Source organism: Branchiostoma lanceolatum, chromosome 5, assembly GCF_035083965.1.
Source record: "Branchiostoma lanceolatum isolate klBraLanc5 chromosome 5, klBraLanc5.hap2, whole genome shotgun sequence".
Classification (NCBI taxonomy): domain Eukaryota; kingdom Metazoa; phylum Chordata; class Leptocardii; order Amphioxiformes; family Branchiostomatidae; genus Branchiostoma; species Branchiostoma lanceolatum.
The window spans coordinates 16,115,246-16,126,445 of NC_089726.1; the positions used below are offsets into that span (position 1 = coordinate 16,115,246).

At 42.1% G+C, this 11,200-nt stretch overlaps 1 protein-coding gene across 1 annotated transcript; it reads left to right on the forward strand.

The window, feature by feature from the left end:
* Positions 1 to 8,784: 8,784 nt before the first annotated feature.
* LOC136434415 (cytochrome P450 2J2-like) lies at positions 8,785 to 10,991 on the forward strand. The gene is made up of 5 exons (XM_066427203.1): positions 8,785 to 8,791; positions 8,912 to 9,450; positions 9,556 to 9,720; positions 10,469 to 10,585; positions 10,980 to 10,991. The coding sequence occupies exons 1-5, from the start codon at positions 8,785 to 8,787 to the stop codon at positions 10,989 to 10,991; spliced, it is 840 nt and encodes a 279-aa protein (XP_066283300.1).
* The last annotated feature ends 209 nt before the right edge of the window (positions 10,992 to 11,200 follow it).

Below are 11,200 nucleotides of genomic sequence, written 5' to 3' on the forward strand. Positions count from 1 at the left end.
TTCAACGGACTTTTTTTTCAAAAGTCACTTCTTTACCCTCAAAAGTAATACATATGAAATCAAAATTATAATGGCGCCACTTACAAAGCAAAAGGATCTCAGCCCCCCCCCCCCAAACGATGAGACATTACTAAGTAAACAATAATCAAATTACAAAAAGACTACTTTTACAAGGATGGATATCTTTTATCGTCTATACCGGCCTTTCCATATCTTCATCTTTCTTCATTATGATGCCAATCATTGGGAATGAAATCCGAAATTGAAAAATAAGACGAAAACTATTGATTATTACAAGATTGATGTCGAAAAATTTCAATAATTTAAGCTTGAAATGCATGTACATATTGCTTATCCCCGTCAAAGAATATCTATGTGTATGGAATACAATGAGTAGTTTTGAGTGATTAGAATGAGTCCATTTCTGGACATAATGTGCTGCCAACATGATATGACATGTGTAAGTAATGATCCTGTTGTATACGATATCTATATAATAGTTTGAAATCCTGGCACTTGTAGCTCCATTCGTTCGAGCACAATAAGGTACCTAATGAGTTAACCACTGTTCACCCAAGTCCCACCCATCTGGTATAGATATACTGTACGTATAGAAGAGTACATGTGTATCACACGCATATAGTCTATCCACAGATACGTTTGCCTTACTTGTAGGTGGGCTTTGTCATTAGTATTTTGAAAGCTACTTGAGTACAGTTTTTGTATGGCTGTATGAAACGTTAGATTTGATCGTTACCAGTAGCATGTTGACTAGGTGTTCAAATGTGAATAAACTTGCAGTGTTTGGTACTACAAATCGTGTTTACATGTTGCTGTCTATAGATTTAATATCTAGTTACAAAACACAACACTGAGCAGTGAATGCGATGTATACTGAGAGCACACAGATGTATGACCCCTCGGCCATAGTTAATTGCCATCTATTCTTCTTTACAGTTATCTTGCGCTTTCAAAGTAGCAAACGCGTCAACATCATGTGATTCACCGTTCCACGTCTGACAACGTAATAAATCTATATGTATAACGTTATGAATCTATATGTATAACCGTGTTCTCTTTGTAGAAGGCACGATTCCCCCTGAAAAGAAATCCCAAAATACAAACTTTATGATACAAAGTGTGACAGATTTAAAACATCTTCCTACTTAGTGAAGATTTATACAATATTTCCGTCCACAAAGAGAAACGCTTAAGAACAAGCTTTCGATCGGTCCTCTGGTCGTCCTCAAGTTGTAATGACCCGAAGCCTACGTCACGTGACTTGAACAGAAGTGTGACGTCAGCAGCGGGACAAAGGTGACCAGCAACCCTTCCTACTTGTTGCAGTATGCTAAAACATCTGCATTGTGGGGACATCATTACCAGGACGTGACCCTATGATGCACTCTTTGCTGCCGTTTGGCACTGACTATCAGACTTTTATTTTTGGATACTGGCAGAACATCGATACGTCCAGACAGCAACAAAGGTTTGTTTTTAAAGCATTTGACATCATATCACACCATTGGCACACATGTAGATGTAAATGAACTACATTCATTCCTGCGATTTCAGTGTCACATCAAGTAACGTTAACATTCACAAACATTGCATTACTTAATACTATGTAGTCTTTTATTGCGTCACTTTAATATAAACGTTGTCGATATCTCTTGAAATTTCAACGATATACTATCATCAGCTTTCGACTTCATTCTATCAACTTTCTGAAAATCTGTATGTTTTTCTGTAGTCTGGTGTATATTTACTGCAGAATCTCTCTTAATACATATAAACGCACTGCCCTCCCTCCACGTTTGTATATCTTTGTTCCTGGCGGATTGCCTTCCCAAAATAGAACTGTCTGCCACAGGACGTGTATGTATGCCTGCCTGCCATCATGCTTGTTATGAAGTGCATGGTAGGGCAGTAGGCCCCCGCTCGTTTTCAACTCTTGGTCTGAAGGTGAACCAACTCAAAGAAGAAAACGTAATAATCTGACAATGACTAAGCCTATCCTTGGATTGTCTGTTGTAAATGAAACATTGGTGTTGTAGATTATTCCGTGCGTATGTCCAACAGCATAAGGCAATACTAAATGGCGAAGACAACGAAGGATTCTCTCTTCAGAGGTGACAGCAACGAGATCTCGTATAATCACGTTCACGGTGACCCTGACCTGGAGGTCAGAGTTCAAGACTGCATCTTCCACGTCCACAAGGCGGTCCTGATGGAGACGTCTGACTACTTTCGCGCCATGTTGGAAAGCGGCATGAGAGAAAGTCGGGAAAACTCCGTCCAACTTCAAGGCTTTACAGCTGAAACATTTCAGATCGTTCTGGACTTTCTGTATGAATCAAAGCCATTCAAAATGGACGATAAACTAGCTGGTGTTCTTGAGATGGCACAGTTTCTTCAGATGCGGTCAATACTGGACTACATCAAGAGTAAACTCAGTTGTGAGAACTGTGTCCATCTGTACATGCTGGCTGACACTTATGTGATCAGCGATCTGAAGGAGGCTGCAGCACACTTAATGGGGGACAATTATCTGAAGTTTCTTCGATCGGAGGTTTTCGAAGAGCTGAGTGAGGAACACCGAGAAGATGTTCGGAAGACCCGCTTCAGACACCAGAAGTTCTTGTGTGCTGTGAACACAGGATATGTGACGTGGCCTGAGACAGGTCCGAGGGAATTCATGTATTACGATCATTGTAAGGTAAGGGTTTACAGTACCTGGAAACGAGATGCCTTAGAACTAACATTTCACCATATAACATATACAAAATAAAGAATTTCCTTTCTATCATCATCAAGATACAACGGCATTGTCCGCTAATCATGCAAATGGTGTTCTAATTTGCCTAACCCACATCCAATAGATTTCTTCCCTTGGTAACAAATGTAATGACTGTTAAATTCTTATCATTCAACAGAACGTACTAACAGTAGTCTGTCATTGGTTACTCAATAAGATTTCAATGTATTTAATGTGTACGTTAAGTTAAAGAATCCTGAAGTCCATTCACAAATTCTTGAACTATTCTTTTCAGAAATTTGCACTCAGAAACACACTGCTGCAGCTCAAAAGTTAGCCGCTAGGGGCGAGATTTTCTGTTGATAACGCAACTCCACTTGCAGGATGCCTGGAGAACCTTCACAGAAATTCCAGAGCAGGCGTGTGCGAGGGGGTGGGGTGTAGCTGTACTGGACAACTACATTTACGTCATTGGGGGTTACGGAAAACCCCGATTCGGCCATCCCTCGGGCATAGCTGTGCGCGACGTGCTGTCCGATTCCTTCTGTTATGATCCTATCAAGAATAAATGGTTCCCGATACGTTCCCTTAGCGAAGCAAGGGCTTACTTTGGAGCTGTAACTCACGACAGGTCTGTTTACGCTATCGGTGGGTACCAGTACAACTACACGGTAAAAACGATGGAGAGATACATCCCTGAACAGGACAGGTGGGAGTTTAGAAGGTCGCTACCTGGAGACTGGACTAACTACGATCTAGCTGTCGTCTGCAAGGGAGACATCTACATCAACTCGGAAGAAGAGGGGACAGCAAAATTTGCACTTCTGAAGTATGCGTCAAGCATCAACCAGTGGGAAATTCTGTCTCCCCTGCCCAGAAAACGGGACAAGAACAGTATGGTCGCGGTGGGAGAAACCGTCTACCTTCTTGGTGGACTCGTTCCCGGAGTAGACTGTTTTAATGTCACCACAAAACAGTGGTCTTCATTAGACGCCCACCCAGCCACAGAGGCAGTAGAATTTGAGAAGGGCTGTACAGAAATTGACGGGACAATCTACGTGTTAAACAGTGATGACATGGCGTGTTATATTATAGAGGCACAGGCTTGGGTCCAGGGGTTGGCAGCCTTCCCTGGAGGATATCACGCCAACAAAGCATTCATTGCTTATCTGCCACTTGAACAGCAGATTGTGTAGATTTACAAGTCTCTTGAATGATGTCACACCACCAAACCCATCAACATAATTGTCGCCAAGTTGTCACAAATAATACAGATCACCTTTATTTAGAAGTCTATTTTTGGTATGATCGTTATTGTAATGCCATTTTGATTAAGAAGATATGTTCCACAGGGTGATGTTCAGTGACTATTGTAGAATTATGCTGCAATAAACCAAACGATTTATAGATCAATCCCAAAGTCAACAAGAGTTCTACGACCTCATACCTTCGCAAAATGATTTTGACCTTTATGACTGACGTATTAGGAGTGTTTTGCATCAATCAAAAATCATACCAGTTGATCCTCCTCACCCAAATAACATAAGTTGTCCAAACCTCCTTGTTATGATTATGAGCTTAACAAAGAAGGTTATGCTAACATTTTTCATCAATAATGCAAATAAGCTCCTTATTAGCATAATTTGATTCAATGGTGTTCACATTCACACAACTTCTAAATGCAACAAGTATGAAATTGCCGTTATTTACTAGTATGGAATGATAGTAGTTTCTCATGAATTATGCAAATTAGGCCTACATTTCCATAATTTCTATCTATTGACATTCCTCTCTTCCTCAGTTACAAATGTCACATATTTGAATAGTCATATCATGGAACACAGCAGGTTTTTAAAATTGCCTCATTAATTATAATCTGATTTGCATAATTATCATCCAATCATACAAAGCATCACATAAGCTATCTACATACCAAAAATCATGACCATCCATCAAGCCCATCTCGAGTTATATTATTTTCTCATTGATTATGTAAATGAGGTTCTCATTTGCATAGCTGATATCTATTAATATTTCTCTCTTCCTCAGTTACATATGTCACATGTTTGCGAGTCCTATCATGGAAATTGATGAATGTATAAACTTTCCTCATTAATTATGCAAATTAGTTACTGATTTGCATAATAAGTATCCAATCATGTACATCATCGCTCAAGCTATGTACATGCAAAAAATCATGACCTTCCATCAAGCCCTTCTTGAGTTATTCCCTTTCAATGTCTGAAGCAAAACCTACCCCTGCAGTTCAAAAAAAGTTGCTAGGGGGCCCAAATCTATACCACTTACTCTCTGCCCAACGAGCTATCTACCACTCAAAAATCAGTTCCATAGCATGTCCACAACACGAGATATCATAACATGAAGTTCCGCTGCAGTACCGTAACAAGCCGATAGGGGGCCCAAAATCTAATCATTTTCAGGTTTCATCGAGACCTACCAACATACCAAATACCAAGACAATCCTTCCAAGAATTCTCGACTTATCGTGTTCACTAACAGACACACAGACATGCTCGGTATTCCCATGCTGTGGCACTGCATTAATGACTGTTCTTACTCATATAAGGCCGTGTATATCCAACTTTGGTCAAAATTTGTATGTTTCAGTCTTTTAATTGGTGTAAGGAGATATCTTTGTGGTTTGGTTTCACATGCTCCGAGTGGACTCTTCCAGGCTGGGAGTAGGTCAAAGTTGACGACTGTTTTCGTCTGTCAGCTGTTACGAGAGAACGAGCTGGTCAACTGTCTATTTTCTTTGCATGATTCTAAAGTAGACAGATGTGGCTTTCTGGTGCATAAGAATTTTTGGGGCTTGCAATTAAGGTGAATCCTTTTCTGAGCCCTTGTTTTAGTGCTTTAAAGCATTACTGCCTACCAGGGCAAGCCTATCTCTTGTATCTGCCCTACAGCTGGCTGATAGCCAATTTGTCCCTGGCAGCTGCAGTACATGTAACTGACGTTTCATGACCCCTCATGACCAACTTTGCCCCCCATCTGTGACCCCATCAATATCCCCTGAAACATTATACAGCCCACACGTCGCAACCAGAACGCATAGTAAAGCATACAATTGAACACATTTTTACACTTTTCTCGTTAATTATGCAAAACACTTCGCCCAAAATCTAATCATCTTGAGATTTGCCACATACACACCGACACACCAACTACGACAACAAACCATCCAGGCGTTCTCGACTTATTCTGTTCACTAACAGACACACAGACAAGCACCGTCGCATAACCTTCTCGACGAAACCATTCGTCGCGAAGGTAATTAAAAGAAGCTACAAGTCAAGAATCGGTATTAGAATCCGTTTTATGTCAACTAGTGCCTTACAGGTCACTCAAGATGTATGTTAAGACGTCTGGATTTATTTGGGAAAATAATTCGTAATCGGCGGCGAAAATGTTGCGTAATTCGTAATCACTTCTCCCCCAAGCAGGCCCTCTTTAATGTTACGAATGAGACCATTTAAGACATTTCACTTAACTGAACAATGGAATATCAGGTCATAAATGACTGACTCGTTTGCATTACAATATACCTGTGAAGGGTTTTGTGAAGGACCTTGTCACGGCGTGATGTAATTATAACGTTAGTGTCTGGGAAGAATAATCAGGAACCTACCATGACTACGATGTTGGGAGGGTTGGCTTAAAACAAATGTTTATAATGTTTTCTCTACTTGGTAAACTCTTGGTAAACTTTTGTGTCGTGCAGGCGTTTTAATAACCTTGTCACTTGATTGCTAAACCGATTAACAAACCACAAATTGATATGGCTTCAAAAAATAATAATGATAAAAGCACCCCCTAACTTTTTAGAATGGACAATTCTAGAGTCACATGCAGAAGACACCTGGCCTGGGTCGTATAAAGAAGACACAGTCATGTCGATCATGAGCGTTTTGCTGCCCGCCGTCACTTGGCTATGGAGCCTCCAGGCTTTGCTAGTTAGCGTTGTCGTCATCATCACGGCAGTGCTGTGGAGGCGGTCTTCAACAGCCGGCTTGCCGCCCGGACCGAGAGGACTGCCGCTGGTCGGGAACTTGTTCAGCTTGAGCAAGGTGAGATTGACCCCTCTGTGACCTCTACCTACGTAAATGTTCCAAAGTGGCGCTTTGAGTTACATTCAGTAACTTTGATACATTCAGTAGCTTTGATACATCAGTACCTTTAAATTTGGCAGTGCAAAATTTGGCAGTGCAAAACAATATGTGCTTTATTTTTTTCCGCTAAAGCAAGTGAGTTTGAATTTGATTGTCAGTGATAAATGTAGGTAACTTTCGCATTGATGCATACAGGATATGGATCTTGTATGGATACTTTTCGGGAAACAATTTTATTTGGCTTCTATTTAATAACATGGCTACATCTGGCTGCAGTGAGAAACCTACCCATACACGTACACTTCAGGAACCCTAGCCTCGTGAGAACATCAGTAATCATTATTTGTAGACGCATCGTTTAGTTAGAGGCAGCTTTAAATATTGCTTGTTTCAGAGGGTTGTGTGACAATTAGGTCAGCAGAACAACAAACATGCACCCGGCCATAGTCCAGAACGTTAACGCAGTACATAAGCTCTAGCTTCCACTGGCTGATTGGCGGTCAGTCGGGAGGGCCGTAAAGAGCGCGTGCTCTAGTCAGGCAATGTTACGCAATGTAGCCCCTGAATACTATGGCTACAATGGATACTAATCCTTAAGCGACAATGTTCTTTAGCTATTATTTATCGGGCTTGGGTTACTACATGGCCCATGGATATCTATTTACATAAAAAGTGCTAACATGCATATATTGCTGTTGATACAATTAGCATTGGCACTTACATTTGCTTCTTTTACACCAGGATATGCCATTGGTTTACCAAGAGTGGTCTAAGAAGTACGGGGGCGTCTTCACCGTGTACTCCTTCAGCCAGCCAAGGATTGTTCTGAACGGCTTCAGCGCCATCCAGGAGGCTCTTGTGACTAACGCTGATGTTTTCTCCAGCCGCCATGGGGAACAAACCCCATATTTGTCAGACCAGAGTGCAAAAGGTAGGAATTTAGAAACATGTCAACCATAGAAATTGAACATTGAACATCTGAACCAAAAATGTAATAACGGGTCTGCGGAATCGATGGAGTGGTCTACTGGGGTGAGCTAGTTAGGGTGGGCTTCCTCAGCATTCTACCCTTTCTGGGCCTCAAGGCTATGATTGAGGGTTTGGCCTCTTATGGAATTTCCTTGAAGAGAAACTGGGTCAAGCTGTGGGTGGGCTAGAGGGAAGGCAACAGCTGATCATATGGCAGGTGGGGTGGTAGGTGGCAGCAATGAACTACACCAAGACTGGTAGAAAAGCCATTTATCATAAACAAACTTCTAAGTACTCAGTATACAATATATAGGGAAGAGATGCAAGGGGAAATAAACTGGAAGTTGGATAGGGCAGCTAGGGAAAGAGAGCCTTTTTTGGACAAAATTCAAAACATATGTCTCACATTTAGACTAGAATGTACCTGAATGCATGTGCTTGTATACAATGTACAATGTATTTGTGGTTATGTGTGTCAGTGTGCATGAGCGTGGGTTGGAATGCTGTAAGTGTGCGTGTTTGTAAAATGTATAGTGTTGCTTTTGTTGCTCATTTTTTCGTGTAGCCACAATGCTACTGTCCTGTTGGCCTGACTGAGCAGTAAAGGAACAGGGAACATGGTCCTCCATGTTTAAAAATCTAAAACTGGGGATAACAAACTCCTGCACGATGTGTATGTATGATCATTGCCCACTTCCACCCCCACTGTAGCATCCCCAAAGCAATATGATCAGTTGCATTCCTTCCGGCCCACCCACAGAGTGACCCATCTTTTCTTCAAGGAAATTCCATGCGATGCAAAACCCCATTGAATAGCCTTCAGGCCCAGAAAGGGTAGAATGCTGAGGTAGCCCAACCCACTAGCCCACCCCAGTAGCCCACCCCATCAATTCCGCAAACCCATGTAATAACACCAAGAGCAGAATGTTTGGTGAGTAATACAATGTACTCTGCTTCCGGTTTCCTGTCACTGCAGTTTTTTTATCTTTCTGTAGTGTGTTACTTGTGAAAGGCTTCACACAAAATTTCCATTTGCTTAATTGTTGCACAGGATTGATCCTTGAGCCGTACACTCCTCGATTTAAAGAGCACAAGAAGTTCACCATTTCCGCTCTCCGCGACTTCGGCGTCGGCAAGAAGAGTATGGAAGGGAAGATTCTAGAAGAGACACAAGCAATCAGCGACGTCATCTCAAAGAAAGAAAACCAGGCCTTTTGCATCTCTCGGCTGTTGAAGAATGCAACTTGCAACGTAATCTGCTCTCTCGTGTTCGGTTCTCGCTACGAGTACGATGACGTCAAAGGTAAAGAACTTCTACTGATGATCGAACAAACGTTCTCTACCAAATACATTCATCTTCTGCCGCTTGCTTTTCCAGCGGCTTGGATAATTCCTAGTTTAAAGAAGGGATCCGAAAGGTTTCTCAACAACACACATAAGCTAAGGGAACACATCCGAGAGGAAATAGCAAAACACAAGGACACGTTTGACCCCAATGACATCAGGGACTTTATGGACGCATATCTACTGGAGGCCAAAAAGCGAGAAGGAGACGAGAATTCTACCTTCACCGAAGAGCAGCATGTTGAGGTAAGTGAGAAAACGAAAAGTAACTTTGAAAAGTGACATTTCTCATTGTTTCCACAAAGCTTTGTGCTGCGCAAATGTAACGTTCCCTTTTTCCCTTTTCTAAAGCTGGTCCACCAGCTGTTCTTGGCAGGTACTGACACCACAGCGAACACGTTGCACTGGGCCGTGCTGTTCATGATCCTCCATCCGGACATCCAGCAGAAAGTACAGCGGGAGATAGACAGCGTGCTGGGACCCAACCAGGACCCCTCCATGGAACATCGCAGCCAGGTATGGGCGTAGCCACATTTGTCGGCTAATTGTTTTGTGCCCTACTATTTTCCGCGAGGCTATAACAGGACATGTAACACATCCACTACTAACCTGAAGCAAAAACATTGTACAACGACTGTGACTTGGTTTTTACACAGTCGTCGTCCAATTGGTCATCGTACAATTGGTTAACCCCAAAAAAACTGAGGCCGCGGCATTCGTGGTACAGTCGTAGAGGTGTCGTGTAACGTTAAGGGTCTTGTGACAGGACAAGACAGGTTGCCGTTGGTCCTTGTCGATGGTTGGCTCTGCCATTCCCTCGCTGCAAATATTTTGACAAGAGTCGAGACAGAAACACCGGTCACAGTCATCGTAAGATTGGCTTACGCCAAAAGCTGAGGACATGTTTTTCGGTCAGTCGTTGATGTATCGTAAAACTTCAGCGGTCTCGTGCCAGGACAGGAAATCTTTGTCGATGGTCGGCTCTAGCCTCTACCTCTAAACTGGCCAAATAGAGTGATGAATAGTATGCTAAGAGAGTCGGCTACGGAGAGAGGGTCAAATCTGCCATCCTACAGCAGCAAACTGTACTATAGCAGACTAACTCCTCTGGCATGCCTTTTTTTGTCTTTTTTGCCAATTTCTACTCTTTCCAGCTGCCTCTGGAGCCTGGTAGAGGCTAGGTCAGCTTTGTCGCGCGCCGTATCACTGTTGTTGGTGAAGCTGATAGCGTTTAAAGTTTAAACGTTTCTTTTTTCTGACACAGATGCCTTACACACAGGCGACATTGGGTGAAATAACCAGGATGGCAGCAACCGCTCCAATGACAGCTCTGCACTTTACCAGCAGTGATGTATTCTTCAGAGGTTACCACATTCCCAAGGTAGGTCAGAATGTAACACTAGATGAATAATCTCATATCACTGTGTTTGTTTGTTTGTTCGTTTATTTATTTGTCTGTTTTAATGTCAAGTCAGTTTAGACCTGACGAACAAGAGCACTGCTCACACGATGTTGCCAAAATGACCAGCCGTGTATAAACAGGGTTCCTGTACGATTTAGGACAACCGTCGGCGTTTTTTTTTTTTTTAAATAAGCATTCAAGTACGATTTTGTTTACACCTAAACACTTTGAGGGGTACGCGTTTGAGGGGTACTCGTTCTATTTCTGTGAGTTTTTTTCCCGGTACATGGGTGGGAGTTTTTCCATGATTTCGGTGTCGGTTGATTCTTCGGTTAAGTCTTTGCTATATGATACTGTACTTTATTTGCTGTAGAGAAATAAGTAAGATTTCTTTGAAGTCATAACGTATTGCTTGCTAAGGTTATATTTTCGACTTACAAGCAACTGCATTTCAGGCAGGGTACGTAGAGCTACACCGAAAATAACAATTCATCAGTAATTGAGTAAAGTAACTCAAAGGTAACGTTACATCAAACGTTAAGAGCAAAGCGTCCTCGTCTCACTCTCCTTCCTGGATACACCCTGAATATGTTT